At 40.3% G+C, this 19,400-nt stretch overlaps 1 protein-coding gene across 2 annotated transcripts in view; it reads right to left on the reverse strand.

Annotated features, from left to right (window-relative positions):
- Positions 1–1,392: 1,392 nt before the first annotated feature.
- Positions 1,393–19,400, reverse strand: part of pald1a (phosphatase domain containing paladin 1a) — a 51,659-nt gene continuing 33,651 nt past the window's right edge. The window contains exons 19-20 of one of the 2 annotated variants that reach the window (XM_030755034.1): positions 13,075–13,230; positions 1,393–2,393 (exon numbers count right to left, since the gene is read on the reverse strand). In XM_030755034.1, the coding sequence (XP_030610894.1) occupies positions 2,244–2,393; positions 13,075–13,230 (306 nt within the window). In that variant the 3' untranslated portion in view covers positions 1,393–2,243. The remainder of the gene's footprint in view (positions 2,394–13,074; positions 13,231–19,400) is intronic. The other variant, XM_030755035.1, reaches the window with a different exon arrangement.

Raw genomic sequence — 19,400 nt, forward strand, 5'->3', positions numbered from 1 at the left:
ATTAGTCTTTTGATCTGCCTAAGCTCTTTATTACTGTGTATGGAATATGTTAAGATTTCAGCCCAACAATGAATCATCTGTTTTGTGTAAATGTATGCTGATCAATGCTCATAACCTGTCCCGCTCTCCAAAGTTGGCACCGGCACAAAACAAAGAGGCCTCGCGGATATACGAGAGGGTTCTCAGCAGTGCGTATCTGCAGCAAAAGATGATGCTGAGATAAGGAAGAAAAAGAAGAAAGGAAACCGAGGAGGGAAGACACAATCATTTGGCTTCATCACAGGAGGCTTCGGAAACTTCAATAAAGCGAAGCACAGTGGACAGTAGTGTGCAAAATAAAATCATAAAACCCTCCTACACACTTGGCACAGATGGATTTTTCTCCTCATAAAAAAAAGATACCAAAAGCAGACACCCTGTTAGATCTATCTGCAATATTTATTTTAGCCTCCAAAAAAGAAAATAATTGGTACATACAGCAAATTAAAGACATTTACTCTATGAAGAGTGCCTGTTAAAAAACAAAAAAAAAACAAAGAAAAATTAAATTAAGAGCTTAGCTAAGATATCAGGATCTTATTACTATACAACCTGCACATGTGCGTGCTTGTTTTATCAAGTAACATAAAGATGGGTATTACACGTTCCAACACAAAAAGTTTATTTTCTTCCCATTTTCAATCACCACAGCGTTCTTGCTAACTTAAAGGCTGCATTGTTTACGCAACGGCAGAGTGGAACAAACAAAAACTGAGAGGCATCTGGAGGAAGGATTTCTGATTTTTCATTCTTTCTGGTTTTAAGGCAGGATTCATAGTTAAAGCACTTCAGTAATAATCTGCTCCAACAACGAACATGTCAGGACTAAAGAGATACTGCGGAGTTAAAGTTATTCTACAACTCTGGCACTGACGTGTGTTCACAAAAAATGATGTAAATGTTTATATGACGGTACAATTTTAACTTCTTGTTCTAAACAGTGAATCATGCAGCTGTTGTTTCCCTCCACTGAGGCCACTGACATCAACAACATTTATGGAATGGTACATTTAACCTCATCAATAAATACCAAGTGGGGTTTTTTTTTTTTTTTAAATCCAAATCACACCTAGTATTTGCAGACTGAGCGATTTCCACCCATACATTTTGCAGTCACATGCATAATTTGAATCCCGCATGATGTCAAAGCTCTGCAAGCCAAGGTGATATAAAAGTAACGCCTCCCACTGTACACATCAAAGACGGTTCACCGCTTTTGGTGGACTTCTACTGCAATAAGCTGCAGGTGAGCAGCTTGAAGCTACCTAAGGCTAATTAGCATTATTGGTAATGTGGATGCAGACCATGTTTTGACAAGAAAAAAGAATGAGCAGAATTTTTTTTTTTTTTTTTAAAAAGGACATCTCTGCCTTGTCACTTCACATGAGAGAAGTGATTTTAACCACTCGCCATTTTTTTTAAACAAACTTGAAAAACAAAAAGACATAAAAAACTTCAAAGTAAAATATAACATAGAAATTCCTGACATGTTAGTACCTGTATCGTGACAGATATAATCAAGTGTAAAAAAAAAAACAAAAAGCAAAACAAAAACAGGCACAACAGAGGGACACATAAGTGCTGTTATACATTTGCATCTTTGCAACTTTTGGAAAACTCAATGGCACAGTTATTTAAATAATGATAGCTTCCTTATGTACATAGGGACTCATCTCAAAAAGTGGAACAAGTGCACAGTCATCTAAAACAGATGCACTAAGAAGAAACAGCAAACACTTGTGGCACGCAACCTTAATTGCTGGCTGACAACACAGAGGAATTTTCTTCTCTTCCCCTCCACAACAACATTTAACTCTGGTTTCAACAGAAGTTTTAAATAGCTGTCGCAAGTGAGCCCATTTTTAACTGATTTAAAAAAAAAACAAAACAAAAACAAATTTAAAAACAGCAACTTGCCTAAATGTGTACAAATTAGTACATTAATAAATTCACTGGGGAAAAAAAGGCACAACTTCTAATACAGAAGCAGCATGTTGCTGAGATTTAAAGACTTTAAAACAGGTAAAAGCTGTTAACATCATGAGTAAAAAAAAAAAAAAAAAAAAGCAGTAACATAAACAACAGATCGTGTAAAAATATACAGAAGACAAGGGTAAATACAGAAGGCATAACTATGTTATTGTAAATGTCTTTTATTCTGAAAAGCACAGTACTGTTTCGGTGCATTCACAGTGAACCCCCTCTCAGATGAACTCCCCGCGGAAAGGAAGTGACAGAATGTTTTGCTGTTGCCAGCGGCAGCGCAGCCTGGCCAGCGGCGTGTCCCTCGGGTTTTCAAACTCAGAGAAGCCCAGCCGGTTGAGGATGTCATAAACTCCAGCTCTGGCAGCCACCTACCACAGAAACACACAAAACATTAATGAACAGGCGATATACCACGCCAAGATATATATATATATTTTTTTCCTTCTTCTTGTCCTTTGTGACCACACAAACACATGGACTTCCACTTTTTCAGCATATTTTCTGAGGGCTGCGAGATGTGCAGCTGTTGCGTTGAAACACAAGGACTCGACTCCGGGGGTTGGAGGAAGTGGCTGAAGAAGAATTCAGTTCTGTCACTTTAGTGAAAATATTAACACCGTGCTTATTTTCGGCCAAAGTCACAGGAACAAAAAATGTACTTGGAAACCGAGTTAGCCTGTAAAATCAGCTGAACGGCGTCCTCACTGGTTTTGGACGGAGCTTTTAAAATAACCCTAATGACATAATGATGACACCAAGGTCATCGAGGAGTTTGAAAACAGGGACATTTACTACGGATGAAGGGTTTAATAACAGGCATTACTGAAAATTACTGAGTTGAACTGTTGCAAATGTAGGAACCAGTTTTTTTCCTATAGCTTGCATACCAGGATATAACAGGCTTTCCTGCTTTAATCCCACTATTCTTTTACAGTTACAATACAAAATAGAAAAGTGCCTCAGTAATGTTACACAGAATTGCTTTTGTAAGAGAGTTATATTATTACATATATAAATATCCATCCATCCATCGCTGTTTATTGCAGGGGCAGCAGTCCAAAAAGAAATACCCAGAGAAATACACAAATGATCCGTGATTTGGGTCCGGAAGGAGACACAAATCCCTGCGAGGGTTGTGTCAGGGTAGGCATCCAGAGTAGAAATGAAGATCGGTGCACTGTGGCAACCCCTTGCGAATAAGGGAGCAGCAGAAAGAAGCTTTTAAATGGTTGAGATGTAGTTAATTATAACTACATTACACATTATCTGGTGGTTTAATCTAAGAATTTAAATACATACAAAACTGCAATGTGGCATTAAGTTCTTACACACTGAAGCCTTCCTCAAATGTATTTCATTAGCTGCACATTATACTGTAATGAAGTGGCACAAAAAGTAAATTAAAAAAATAGAATTACTTGTTGCAGATACTGGAGAGATATCTTTCTATATGATGCTGAAAGCAGGAATGACTTGCGGGAGACAAACTGAAAAGCGAGGTTCATATAAATATATTGCGTTTATTTATAATAAGTGTAAATATCAAGTGGACCTGTAGGTGTGCCTACGCATGTTGTAGCCATATTGAAGTAGTAACGGTGGCTCAAAGAATAGAGTGATTTATCCACTCATCATGAGAATGGTGAGTCAGCCATGACGCTTCCTGTTCACGTCAGTGATCTCAAAGTTCACTGACCCACAATCGTAAAAATCAAAAACTATGCCTCCTTCAAATTACAGTGCGTCTGCTATTTTTAAATCACTTCCTGGAAGTCCAGCTCTGGTCCGAGCACTTGTGCATTTGTGTTGTGCGTTAGGTCTCCCCTCCTTTGATAAAAGGGTGACCTTCAACTTGACTTTAATTTAGGAGAAGAGGACAAATTGAACGAGTCAGATGTCACCAACAGTGGTGATGGCAACAAAAGACTATCTTGATGTCATTAAAAAAAAAAAATCCTCCATTCTCAGTCTGTTGGAGCACAATGGCACAAATACACACACCGCATTTCAGGTGGTTTGTGAAGGACATTATCCCTCAGGATATTACAGTAAATCTCACGTTAGCAGTCTGACTTTTGAGGGATGAATTCACAGTGTTCTGCCTCCAGGCCTGAAGTTTCTTTGGTGTTTGCCTCCAGGCTTGAAGTTCATTCGATGTTTGATTTGCAGCTCATCACCAACCTTCATCACAACATGAAATGCAGGTCAGTTTGAAGTGAAGCCAATGTTTTCTCTCTGAACGTATGAAATCGCACAGCACACATGCAAGTGGCCAAACAGGACTTCCAGGTAGGAATCTAAAAATGGCAACCATGCTTAAAACTCAGAGAAGTTATGGAAGTCTGCACCTCGTATTTTGTAGTGTCTGCTAAAGCCAGTAACTTGAATGTTATGTCACGACCATCAGTGTCTGAGTGAATGAAGTCAAGGGCAAAACCAGTCCAATTTGAAGAATGTTTATTTGAGCCTCTTGAGTGTAATGCTTTACTTGATTTCCACCAACTGCCTGACTTATAAGAACTCAAATCCCTGCTGTAATGGAACAGCACCATGGCAAGAATATATGCTCAGCAGTTTTCGTCTGAATCATTCCTGAATGAATGAGGACAGATCTGCCTCCTGAGAGTTCAGCGTTAAGCAGGTCATACTGACTCATGGTCTGCTATGACTGATACAAAACACCATGGACAACCAGAAACATCTGGCCATGAGGGCAAGCAACATAAACAAATACAAACAAACCCAGCAGAGATTGACCCTGCGAAAACTTTTAATACCCTATGATAAGTACCCCAGCTTGTCCAGTTTGCTTTGCAGGAGAAGCATCAGTGCAATGCGCTACACTGTGAAGTTCAACTGGTACATGTAAAAAAAAAAAAAAAAAACAGCAGAGTAAGAAATTGAAATCAGATTGTTCCAGGATCAAATTTGCTTATTTCTACAGATTTTTCTTTTCTTTTTTAAAAAAGGAATCCAGCCTTTTTTAGGGTCCAAAAGCATTCCAAGTTATCTCTCCTATTATACACCCTCAGCTTGAAATCGATACAGAACTCAGCTGAGCCTAAAGCTGCTATATACAACCCTAAGAGACATCCAGGGAATGACTCACAGGAAGTAACGTGGCCTAAAATCTGTTGCCAATTTAACCTCTCCCTTTTCTCCTGAGGCAGTCAAGGAAGCTGCAAATTTTGGAGTGGAGAGAAAGAAAATGTTTAAACATCGGGGCAAATAAGGACATCGTTTGAGGGAGCACATTTGCATACTAAACAAATGAGGAATATGATTGTGGTCATATTCTTGGGGCTGCGAGGTAATCCTGTACGTAGGTGCTGCTGGAAACTCTTTTAAAAGTAGGCTGTCAGGTAAATGCTGAAGAAGACATATGGGAACAATGAAGAGGAATAATAGTATCAAGATATCCCTTTCACTAACAATGATTACAGCTTAGCTGGCCAGCTTTGTGCAGAAATAAGCACGGGCACCGCAGAGTGTGGTCTGGATTATCTACTTGCTTACAAGGCAAAATCCAAACCTTAAATACACATCACGTAACTTCTGCTTTTGTGCAGTCGGCACTGGCTTGGCTCTTTAAGTTGTAAAGCAATGATGACACAGCCTATTGTCCTGTCTTAATACAGCTTTTTATAACTAGTTGATGCATTCATGGACCTCTAAACACAAGCATGTTTGTGCGCTATGCATTCGTGGATAGCTGACAGTCCAAAAGCTATACAAGTATTTTGATAGGAGCGAATGACTTAGTGCAGTGGAATCATTAGTCAGTCCATGTGATTCCCATGAGAAACTCTGAATTAACTTGCATAGCCTGACTCATCCACTCCACAGCCCGCCTGTCTAAATAAGTAATGTATGAAAAATCTGAAAATACAAAAAGTCAAGCTAGGGAGGCACAAAAGATGATGTTAGGGGGCTGGCGTAGTGACTGCATATAGTCTCTGTGGAGTCAAAGCTGTGGGTGATGAAATTCTGTTTTCTTCCTTATTCTCTTGTTTTTAAAAAAAAGAAGAAAAAGATAAATCTTGTAAGTGGCCATGAAACATTTGTGCGTTCACAGTGGATGCCAGCTGTGGTCAGAATGTGCTTCATCTTCTGCTAATCCAATTCAGTGTTATGGGGAGCTAGAGCCTCTCTCCCAGCTCCCATGAGGCAAGAGGCAGGGTACAACCTGGACAGGCCAATCTGCCACAGCTAACACATTAAGACAGACAACCATTCACACCTGCAGTTAGTTTAGAATTACCAATTAACCTAATCCCATGCATGTCATTGGACTGTGGGAGGAAGCCAGAGTACCCAGAGAGAGCCCACACAGACACAGGGAGAACATACAAACTCCACACAGAAAGACCCTAGACTGCATTCAAACCCAGGACCTTCTTGCTGTGAGCCAACAGTGCTAAAAACCACCCAGCAAAATCCACTCCCAAACTGATTTATATGTTTAGCACTTTCTAATCCACAGAGGTAAATATACAACCATGTTCCTATCATCATCTATAACCACAAGCTGTGGGTAGTGGGAGAAAAAAATAAGAGAGGATAGAAGAGGTAAAAATGAGCTTCCTCGAAGGGCGTCTTTACTCATCTTTCGAGATAGTGTGAGGAGCTCAGTCATTTGGGAGAGGAGTCAGAGTATAACCAGTACACAGAAAGGGGGTTAAAATGCTGGGCAATGAATTAAGATTCCTCCTGATACCTTCTTCTCCTGGGTGAAATGTTTTAAGCATATCCAACCAGGAGAAGACCCTAGGGCAGATCCAGTACCCTGGAGAGTTTATGTCTCTTGGATGGCAAAACAGTCTACATCTATTTTTATTGCTCTGTGAGGGTCTAATAGGTACAGTATGGCTTTAAACTGGGGCCACTGATATCACCTAATATCAATATCATCACACATTTTCCCATTAATCTCTATAACAGTAAACAATTTTGGCATAAGCTTTCATTGTGTTGTTTTTTTTTTTTTTACCTAACTCACTGGAGAGCAAGGGAAAAGGGAAGCCTAGGACCTATCGCTGCACTTATGCTGCCTTGTACACTGCTCACTGCTCCCCACACCACTGGCATTAAGCAGCGCAGAGCAGTGGTTCCCACAGAAAGCTGAGGTCATATAGCAGCGTCTGGCACTGGCAGACACAGACATCTGTTTCTCTCACGTCTGCGTGTCACAGGAATTAAAGGACTTCGGAAGAAGAAAGAAAAAAATTCTTGCAAGTTTGAAACAATAGCGACCCCTTCTAGAAGAACTTATTCCACATGTTGCAACTTAATGCAGGTATAATATTTACCTACTTCAGTCTTAAAATACACTGCAAGCTGACACTGTGACAATTTTCTTTTCTCCACATCCTTTCCAGTCTGTGTACACCTGAACGCCAACGTGCTTGAAAACAAGCTGCGGTACCCCCACAACTTGCTATCACACAGCAGTCATTTTGAGGATTACTGTATTTCTTCCATTTCAGCTTGCTAGAAATAACATATTTTTAGTGACTATTATAACTATAAATAAAATGAATATCTTTGACATCTCTTGCTACTTCTCATGGCTTCCTGGGACACTGCTGCAACAAAATAATTGCTCAAGGGCAGGGCAGCGAAGAGGCGCTGGTCTTTCCCACAGTCCGCTATCTCAAAGGCTGCACATACCAGCCTGGTGCAGGGGGGGGACAGGGAGGCCTCTGTGCCACACATCAAAACAGCTGGAGTGACTGATAGGGTACCACTCCTGCAGGCATCTGTGGTATGCATTGTACACAAGCCGAGCTATTGTGTACAGGCCCGCAGTTTTGATTAGCAAACATAGATTTCAATTTCAAAATCTCCTCTGACATTTTGGTTCTCATCTCGCTACGTTGCCATGGCCATTGCCCAGTGAAGCACAATATTTGTTCCATGAGCCAATTCCCTCTTCTGCAGTGAGCAACATTTATTGAAACACTTTTAAAAATATGAAGCAATGTGGGAGTCCATCACGCAATGTATTGATGTCATGGAGGCATCAGATTGCTACCAAATTTCTTCAGCAGCATCACAACAACCCTAAACATCCAGACATAGATAGTCATGAAGAATTATCTTTAGCTAGAAGAAGAGCAAGAAGGTCTGCAACAAATGTTATGGCTAAATCTCAACATCATCAGGACAGTCTGGGATAACACAGAATATATTGAGACAGACTACCACAGAATTAATTCCCTGCCAAGTACCTTGAAAACCTGTGTACAAGTGTAAATTTTATCCTCATTTTACTTCTGCACAACAAAGAAAGCTGCATTGTTATGGAACAACCATAATTTTTTAATCCTGCAGTGAAACAACCCAGAACATATACCCGGGGGTTCAAACAATCCCACCTGACAAAAGAAAAATGGCAAAATATATGAAAGGCTTCATATCAGCGGGCAAAGGATGCTACCCAGCATGACTGGGAACACTGTGCTCTTGCTTTTAATGGCTGTAGAGATCAAATTAGTCCACACAATACCCACATACAGCCAATGTAGGATGCAGGACAGAATGTACCACTCTGAGCTGACAGGTTGTGTAACCATGGCTTCCAAAAGCATGACCAGCGATAGTGATGACCCCCCGACTGCTGCCTGTGGGGCTGCAGTTTGTCATTAACGATCTTGCCACGGTCACTGGTGATAGGCTAACGATTGTGCCCTGAGGCAGGTTGGGGCCGAATAGCTGGGTTACTGCCAGACTGTGCTGCAACTGGGCTAGTAAACACATCACAGCACAGATGATTTTGGTAGAAGACATTTAGAGATAACTCTTTTTAATTCTTTAAAAAGACGATAAAGGACAAAACAAAGATGTCTGAATGTCACTCCTGTCACAGCTGCGTCACTGTAATGTCTTTTTCAAGTCCTTCGTGGCCTCAAAGACCCATCAGAATAAAGATCTTTTTAAGATGACACCTAATCCCCAACTTAATACCAAAGAGAATGACTGCTACTCAGTCGTGACTGAGTCTGACAGGTTCAAATCAATAGTTATCTTTTGTATGTACGGGGTGATGAGGGGACATTTGTGTGTACTGACAATGTTCACGTCACATTTCCATGTGAAGAGAGGATCACTGTCAAACGTTCTCCCTCCTCTGCATCTTACACTACTTTCTCACTATCAATCAAGTTCTGTAACCATATGCAGCATGAAAATGTAAGTAGAAGAGTGAGAGGGGCCAAGAAAAACAGTTTAAAAAACTGACTGAGTATGTCAGTGCAGAAAAAGCAGAGAAATCATCCAACTTTAGGCTTAATGTGTTTATCTGGCGCAAAAGAACTGTCACATTGATTATGCTGTCAGGTTTCAAGCCATCAGGGAAATTCGATTAATGTGAAATAGCAGCTCCCTTTAACAGCAAGCTGAGATTAAAAGTGCAATAGTAAAGAGAACTTGCCAGTTCCTTAACACAAGTTTCAGCATTTGTGATTATTTGAGGCACCATCGTATGTGGCACTAACGTGAATTAACAACAAGCTAATTAGCTGTTGATTATCAATAATGTGCCACAATTCTCAAAAGCAGCAGAATAAGAAATACTGCCAAACTCTGTAGTTGCTCCCACGTGATTACAGAATCTCGAGTTCTGCTAACAGCGTGAAGTAAAAAAGGAGCCTAAAACTGAACACATTTCCAAAAATTGTCCTTTGTTCAACATCAGCGACAAAGATCAGGTCTTTATTTCTAGTTCCTCGTGTTCTCCAGTAAAGTCTATTTAACAGACATCCTGATGAAGCTCGGTTATCCTTTTATTAATCTGAAATTAATTTATAAGAAAATTAATTCTCTGCATGGAACCCCCTCCCAACTATTAATCACTTTGCAGCCCGTGGGGTCCAGATGCCTTGGTAAAGCACAATAAAAATACAACCCATTCATTTTTTGACTGCTTATCCAGTTCAGGGTTGCAGGGGGGCTGGAGCCTATAACAGCTCTCATAGGGTGCAAAGTGAAGTACACCCTGGACAGGTCACCATCTATTGTAGAGCGGACAACCATTCAAATTCACATTCACACATGTGGCCCATTTTGAGCATGTCTTTGGACTGTGGAGAAAGCTGTAGTACCCAGACAGAACCCACACAAGCCAAGATGGAACATGCAAACTTTGCACAGAAGGGCCCCAGTCACCAGATTTGAACCCATGACCCTCACAGCACTTCCTCTTTCAGCTGGTCCCCTTAGAGTTTACCACAGCAGCTCATCTGCCACCATCTTATCTTGTGCCTAGCATCCTCTTCTGCGACACCAACCCTCTGTATGTCCTCTTTCACTACATCCATGCCTCTGAACATGTCTTCCCCTCTTGTCTTCCTTTGTCTTTAGCCAACAGTAGCACAGTTTTCACTGGCACCCTGCTGGCCAACAGCGCCAGAGGTGATTGCTCTAGCCATCCGGTACAGAAATTTTACTGATGATCTGCATATTTGATTTGGCAAATATTTTATGCCAGATGCCTTTCCTGAACACAACCCTCCCCATTTATCCAAGCCTTTGACTGGAACTCGGAGCACACGGACTCCCTGTATGGATGCTCCTTGAGAATAGATTTAAAGGAAAAACACTCCACGGGACTCTCTTTTAAATAACAAATAAAATGCATTTAATCTCAGCAGATATCATACTGGGACCAGACCAGTGCGTGTGCTTTTGTTCTTTGGAAGGTATTTTCGGAATTTGAAAGAATTCCAGCAGGATTAGCTACATGTCAAAATACAGACACGACATTTTCACATGTTTTAAAGATATTAATGCGTTTTCTATTGTCAGCTTTACAGCCGAATCTCCCTGTCCCCAATGTGTATGCCTGTATTTTCTCATGGCATAACTGGGCCATTAGAGTCACCCTGATGCACCACATATATTTGCTATTCATAACAGGAAGAATATGCCCCGATTGACCCCACATATTTTTGTGACAATTGTTTTCACAGCGATTGTTCCAGTCTATTTTGGAATTCTCTGTTTTTTTTTTTTCGTTGAGTCTAATCCACTCCCATTAAGGACAAAGAACGAAGAGATTTTCATTCAGCAATTTTCAAACATTCCAGGGCCCTTCTCCAGACTGTCTCCTCATGAAGAAGAATAGGAAATAGCTGCGGAGTTGAATGCCGAACATATCGTGTCCAAACATAGCCAAGGCTTGTTTGATTGCTTTTTATCATATGTTTTAGGTACTACACACTGACATTAAACTTTCATTATTTAGCCTGAGGATACAACATATTGTGAAGCTGACAATGATGTTCGCTCTATGGGAGGAATCTGCAGCTTTTTCAAGAGATTTTGCTGAGCTTAGTGAAAAGGCGGGATAACAACAAGACGGCTAACATCTTTAATTAAAACAAATGCAGAGAAAATGTAAATGAAACACGCTGTTCATTTATGTTTACAATCCACCACCCTCACACTGTGAGGAGTTGGCTTTTGGTTTTAACATTAAATGATTTTAACATATTGCAAAATAAATTTTAATTGCAGTGTGTGTGCATGTGTGTTGTGTAACACTTGCAGACTACTCATTTGCTTGGAATGCACATAAATTCTCAACTTCTCCTGTAGAGGCACAGCTGGCTAAATGATTAATGTGACAACAAAAGCACAGAGCTGAGACAATATGAAGCTGAGTGTGTCAAGCACCAGGCCTCAAAGGAACCAGAACCAACTTGTAAATTCCTAGAGGAAAACCATTGTGAATCTGTGGTAACAAGCTCACAATGTGGGAAATGTAGCATGCAGAAAAAAACATGTGTCACTTATTTCCTGTTTCCTGTTTTTTTTTATACACCAGGCTAATGACATATCTCATTTGCAGGTTACTGCTAGTTCACCTTTATTTAATGACAATGCTAAGGTGCATGTTAGCCTTGAAGACATGCCTGTCTGAAGGCACCACCAGACTATTTCAGTAATGGCTCAATGAGAGTTGAGTAAGAATAGGACAGCAACCTCCTTGCAACTTGGAAAAATTAGTGGTTGCGTGGTGATTACATTGAATTCAGCAACTGATTTCAAGTAGTTGCTGGTTGCCTGGAGGTTGAGCATGCAGCACCCTCAGTCTCTGGATGACCACTTTTGATTACAAAGCGATAACACAGGTCACTTAGTGGGAGACAACCTGTCTCCAAATAACTGCAGTCTGACTGCAACCACTCTAACACATGCTGGGAAAGGTTTGCAAATAACTGCCATCTAATTTATAAACACAGACAGACCGCCAACATGATGTAGTCAGTCTGAGCCAGTCTGTGCAAATGAGCACAACTCATCTCTTTGCAAAAGGGGACTTGAGTCAACTGGTTGCCAGCTGGATGTATCCTGGTTATGTTCCTAAGCAAGGTTGCCGAGTGCCTGTCATTTGTCAGTTAAATTGCTGCCCTACAGCAACTATGCTATTATTTATGGAGGAATGTCTGAACTTCCATTTCAAATCTATGAGGTTCTGGCTGGACTCTGAATTTAAGTTGATAATATGAATTTCTGTGTATGCAGATGGCAACAGATGTTCAATTTTTGCCGATTTGTAGCGGTTAATTAACATAAACAAAATCTCAATCTTATAGCACATTGATAGCAGACTGACTCCATCTTATTTCTGTTTTATCGCCATCTTTACACACAAAAGTTTCTTTGAAGTTGGAAACTGACTGTGAGTGGCCACAGACCCGGTCTCAGTCTTTGAAGCAACCATTTCAAAGACTACAAGATTGCAAGTTCATTGGTTCACAGTTGGAATAAATTGGTCATGCTGCGGTCTCTAACCACTGTTCTCCCTAGTGTGACTTTAGCATTAGGAACAGATCCAACATTCACACAGTAAAACTGGCATGGCTTTTCTGATATTTTAACTTTGTGATATTTCAGTGTAGGCAAATTAAATTATGAGACAAGACAAATTAATTATTCTCTTTTTCCTTGCATCTCAGTAATCAAACTTTTTCATCTCTGTTTTTATTACCACTAAACTGCATGCGTATGAAATGCTTATGTATAGAGGAGGCAGAAATCCTATACCTGTTCCATCCAAAGAGTGAAGGAGCGCTGCCAGGAGTCCTTCTTCTCTAGATGCAGGTATGTGTTGAAGAGGATGAGGTAAATGTAGCGCTCCAGGTACTGCAGGCTTCTCAGCAGCAGCTGCTGACACTCCTTCTCTGTCTTACCACTTTTGATCTAATAAATTTAAAAAAAAGAGTCAAAAAAACCATGACCACCACCAAGACGTGACATTTTTCTAATAAAGCAACAACTGTTGTCAACATTTTTGCATTTGTACTGTGTATAGTAACAAAAGCTAGATGCAGGAACATGAACTTTCTCTCTGTGTACAGTAGCAAGTTCTATGTCTCCAACTACCTACTGCAGGTGTATTATATTTGCATAATACTGAGCACTCTTAGCATCGAACCTGCCTTGATAGAGGCCCATTGTTCAGGTCACTAAAATGTGTCTGAGTTTACAATATGGGTACATTCATCGAAGCAGCATTGAGAATAAGACTTTACTGAGAATATTTATGATTTTTATGTAACTACAGAAAACAATGATAGACAATGAAGCAGGACATGTGCCACAAGTTAAGGTGAATGATAACAGTATCAATAGAGTGATTTATTATATAACTTTTTTTCAGCTTATAAAACACCATCATCGCTACTCGCCATCTCACTGACAGGCTGCACAAACATTTTCAGTTCTGCATATCCTCAACATTACAATATTATGTTGTAGCCATCAGTTTCATCAACAGAGTGCATGTCCTCTAAACTGCATCCACAGCAGTGTAACATTTTGTAAGGATTAGTTATCAACAGCTATGACTAATCTCATTGCAACACACACCACCACTACAACTCAAACTTCAGCAGTCTTACATTTTTATAAGTAAAATAGATCTCCATAAGTTTCATGACTAAAAACTGATAAAAGGCTTTAAATGCCAAACATTTAATATCTTCATGTCTTTTCAGGTTTCATTTAATTTGTTCCAAAAAGTGGCAACTTGTCATATCAGAGTGTTCAGATCCCCTAATTTAATCACAAATGAAATTAAATGTCACATTTCAGCCTGCGGATCAAGGGGAAGTGTGGTCTTTCCGCAGTCCCGCAATTATCAAATCTGAAAGGAAGGATTTGTGAGAAAAATGTTTTTATAAAACACAAAATGTAATAGAGGTAAATGAGTACAGATGAAAGGTGACATTAAAATGAAGGCAGAGTAAAAGCAGATTAGCATAATGGATAAGGGGTTCATATCAGCACTCTCCAAAGGGCGATTTTAAACTGCAAAAAATGAAGTCTTTGGTTAAAGTCAAATCTGTCTGCATGAAGTCTCACTTTGGTTAATCTTGAACACATTAATTGACAAAATAAGCCATGTACACCTACTGAGGAAACAAAGAGCCAGCTGCTGAAACTTATGATAGCTGTGTTGAACAATCCACTTTTAACCCTTTGCTGCAGTATAAAATGCTCCACTGGGATCTAAATGTCAGGGCAAAGTGCAATTAACAAACTAGTGCTTGCATGGTACGAGCTTAATCACAGAGATAGTTATATAAAAAAGAAAGTTTTCACAGGAATCTAAGTATACCTAGCTTGTAGAACCATGTTTAACAGCAATGACTTTTAATGATGGCTTTCTGTATGACTTTATCTCTCACATCGTTGTGGTGAAAATTTGGCCCACTCTTCTTTACAATGTTGCTTTAGTTCATTGAAGTTTTTTGGCATTTGTTTATGCACAGCTCTCTTAAGGTCCTGCCCCAGCATTTTAATCGAGTTGAGGCCTGGACTTTGACTGGGCCATTGCAACAGATTGAGCATTTTCTTTTTCAGCCATTCTGTTGTAGATTTACTGTTATGCTTGGGATCATTGTCCTGTTGTATGCCCCAGTTCTGGGCAAGTTTTAGCTGTCAGACAGATGGCCTCACATTGGACTCTGAAAGACTTTGCTGTACAGAGGACTTCATGGTTGAATTAGTTACTGCAAGATCCCCAAATCCTGTGGCTACAAAACAAGCTCCAAATGAACCCTCCGTCAATGTGCTTGACAGTTGGTATGAGATGTTTGTGATGATATGCAGCATTTGGTTTTCACCAAACACGGTCTCATCTATTCAAAAGGACATTGTTCCAGACGTTTTGTGCTTTGTTCACATACATCTTTGCAAACTTAAAGTCATGCTGCCATGTTCCTTTTAGTGAAAAATGGTTTTCTCCAGGCAACTCTCCAAATAAGCCATACTGCATGATCTGACCTTGGAATTAATTTGCTGGGACATCCACTCCTGGGAAGATTGTGTTATTGTGTTAACACACACCTGAATGCTCAAGACCAGCAAACTGCCAAAACTTCTGCTTTGATAGAGGTGCTAACACTTGATTAGCAGCACCTGGCTGCTACTTACCCTCTTAATTCCTATGGAAGCAGTAATGCTGTAGTTTTTCACAGGACTGCATATATAATTAAAATCTCTACTCTCCTTTTAGTTCTAGTTTTGGTCAATTTTTCTTCTTTTAACATGTTTGCCAGCAGCATTTTAATGATGGCAGATTCAAGCTAAAGACAATAAAACCTGCACAGAGGTGAGTTGACTCATTTGATTCTGTGTTAACATGGAGTGTTGTAATCCATATAAATCCAGGTGATTGGAAATATATAAAAATATAAACTTGTTAAAGTTAAATGAGCTATCCTGCTCATTCATGCCTGCATGTACAATGAAACAGATAATAGGCGCACCCAAAAACTCAATCTTAAACAGCCTTCAAATATCTTGCAATTTTAAAATATGGATGGCACATAAATTACTTGTGCTTAGACAAATTCATGCTGTGTGTGACCTCTTCAACGGACAGACTACCAATAATGTTTTTCCAACTCTTCTCCCCTTTTATCTCCTAAAGAAACCCGTTATCAGTTGGCAGTTGGCAATTCATCTGTCTGAAACATTCAATTACAAACAGGTACAACCTTCTTTTCACAATAGCTGTTTACCTCTGTGGTTCACCCAACTCTTCACCTCCACTGTTTTAAATAAGCACAGTAGTCGCACAGTTATTCTTGTGATAATTACTTTCATGGCAAAAACATATAGTGAGTCAGTACACTAGAACACTTAGCAATTATTTAAAGTATGTGATGCTCCAGCAATCCCCCCTGATTGTTATTCAAGAGACAAGATAACAGTATTTTCATAGGACCAATTCATGGGCTAGTGGAAGGAAAAACAAGCAAACTTAGGACATGAAATTAAAATGACAATCCATATAAAAATCTGATGCACAAGTCAAATTATTCCTGTGACATTAATTTAGTTTATTATGTATCTCACTAATTCTCCGAGAACCCTGTAGCAATTATTGGACAAATCAAAATATAAAATACTGCAGTTAAAGATAGACATGAAACAAGGACACCAAACAAAGGCAGAGCTCCGTGGGAGATTTTGTGCTATTATTTACCATCCCTTACAAAATAAGGTTAGTAATAGAGTTGTTTTTCAAATATAGGCTGTGAGCAACAACAAGGTGAATGCTCACAGGCTTTTATAAGTGCTCCGAGACAGTGTTAAGATGTTTTCCCTTTTTTTTTTTCTTTTTTTTTTTTTGTGATTACTCAGAAAACTTTAGCAGTACCAGGAAACAAAGTGACAAGGTCTGCCATCCAAGCATGCACAGGATTGAATACCATGTCAGAGAGTTTTAAGAGAAATTAAGTGCTTGGAGAAGTGCAGTGTGGCTCAATGAGTTATCAGCAGGACCTCAGATGCCTTCTCACAGTCACTTATTCTGCATCGTAATGAATATCTGACAGCTTGTGGTCTTTGTTTTTGATTAATTAAAGAGAGGTTATCTGCTTACAATGTGCAGCAACAACATTTTGGGAGCTGTACAGAGAATAAGAGTAGGTGGGCTAGAACTTGGGGTAATTTGAAATGTGCACAGCACACCATAATACAATCATTCCAGAGCTGAATGACGCAGCAGACAGAGAGGGGGTGAAAGGGGTTTCCTGTCCATTCCCAAACAGCTGCGGCTGGATCCCAGTTTTCCAAGCATCTGCAGGAGAGTGGTGGAGAAACCAGACCCAGGCAAACAATGGATATGCTGTCTGTTTATCAACTCTCCCAAGAAAGGGGAAGAAAGATGAATATACACACCTCATTTTTTTGATATTCCTAAGTGAACACTGACTCCAGCCAAAAGGCAGGTGAACGCATATGAACCTGATCACCCTCTGTACCCTGCACCCCCATGGGGATTTCAGCATTTTTCTTTTTTTTAGCCTAAAAAATTACAGTGCCAAAGTTTGGCACCTATCCATGACTTTTCACACATACACACACACATACACACACACACGCACGCACACACACACGCATGCGAGATCAGTTTGCAGGGATTACATAATTCACACTTCAGCAATCTGCTGATCTCTAATTTGCTGGCTGCCATCTGTCTGTCTACATAGACAGAACCATGTGTGCAGTTCAATGGCCTCTTGAGCACATTCAGAAATTGCTTCAGAAGACAATGTCAGAGAGGTTGTGGTAAAGAAAGAAAACATTTTTTTCTTTCTTGTGTAAAGGAGAGCCTTGAAGGTTTTGGATTTGAGTATATTTAACTTCTGGGACAAGAAAAAACTACTTCTTGCTTGTTTTATTGAGATTAAACGTGTTAGGGTTCTTCTAATTCTCCAGCTACTGAAGATCAAGCAGAAAAGACTCTACGAAGGGGGTGGGGGGGTGGGGTAGAACTTCTCTCATCTCGCCTGGTTTTTAAAGAACAAAAGAGATGACTGGTCAGCCCTTTTGCGCTATCAAAGGTGAAGGCTATAATTCAACCAGCTGCTGAGGTGTGATAATGAATGCTCTGCGCTCTCCTCAATCCTGAACGAGAAGGGAGACTGGCCAAACACATACCATTGTTGAGAGAGTCCAGGAATGCTGGTTGGCTGAGTAGACCTCTGAGCAAGGACAATGTGAAAGTGCTTAAGAAATGTTATCACTGCACAAACACTCACAAGGGAGACCATTAACTGCATGACTGGGACAGCCTTACCAAGTTCTTTTCAGTGCTAGCACTGGAGATCAGAAATGGTTTTGGATGCTTATATTACTTTACTTCACACACAGAAACATAATTATTTCACAACAACCAAAACTATCAGGGTCAAAATGATTAGCCCCCCCTGATGTTAATAATCAAACTTTTTTGCTGGATAACAGCCTGCAGTTGTTTACTGTAGTTTTCAACAAGTCTCACACACATCTCATGAGCAATAGCAGCCCATACTTCCTCAGCGAATCTCTCAAGCTCCTCCCGTTTTGATGGTCTTCTGGCCCATCATCTGACCTTGGTCTTCAGTTCACCATACAGATTTTCAATGGGGAATCAAGTCAGGGCTTTGTGCAGGCCAATCAGTAATGTTCACGTTGGTCTTCTGGTGGTAGTTCTTCACCAGGAGCGACGTATGACGTATGCTCGAAGACAAAGTGATGGCCCAGACCAGATTTGCTACTGACTGCTTGAGGTTTTCTTTCAAACTCAAATATCCTTTCTTCGTGAATCCTTCCACCTCGATGAGATTCCCAGTTCCAGACACACCAACCATCAACACAGCATAATACTTCCACCACTATGTTTCACTGTGATGTGTTGTATGCCTCTCCTTTCTCCAGACATAAGCAGTGTCATGATAAGGGATGTTGCTGGAGTCCTTCTGCTCTGCTGAATTATTAACGTAGGCAGGCTCCTCCCAGATGGGTGTAGTTTTTGGTGTCTCATTTTTCAGCTGTATGCACCTGTTCCTCATCCTCATCATCCAGCTCCAGTATTTAAGGACCAGTGGTGCCATCCATTCTCTGCCAGGTTGTCTGCCTACCATAGTGGTAATCAGGTCAACTTTTGCTCTCTCCATGATAATCAGTTCTGTACTCACCAGTTTCTCCCTTGTCCCAGGAAACTCATTCCATAAGTCGAAAGAGCCTCATGTCCCCACTTCCTGTGCCTTCATTGCATTCTCTGTTACCTGCCTACCCATTCGCATCCAGGATCAGTTCTCCACTTACCTGTCTGCTCGCCCTACAACACTCGCAAACTCTGGACTCCTCCAGCACCCTTCACCTCCCCCTATTTGTTGAGACCAACCAGAGCTCAAGGATCAATTGCAATTTTGTATATCCATCTCCTGCTTTGCAAATGTCAACAATTCTTTTTCTCAAGTGTAAACTGATTTATTTTGTTTTTGGCATGATGCTTTCTCAAGTGACAGCTCAAACCCTTGCTGAAGTTTTTATACTGTGTATAAATTGGAAGATAACCCTCAGTTTTAACT

This window comes from Archocentrus centrarchus, chromosome 19, assembly GCF_007364275.1.
Source record: "Archocentrus centrarchus isolate MPI-CPG fArcCen1 chromosome 19, fArcCen1, whole genome shotgun sequence".
In the NCBI taxonomy this organism is placed as follows: Eukaryota; Metazoa; Chordata; class Actinopteri; order Cichliformes; family Cichlidae; genus Archocentrus; species Archocentrus centrarchus.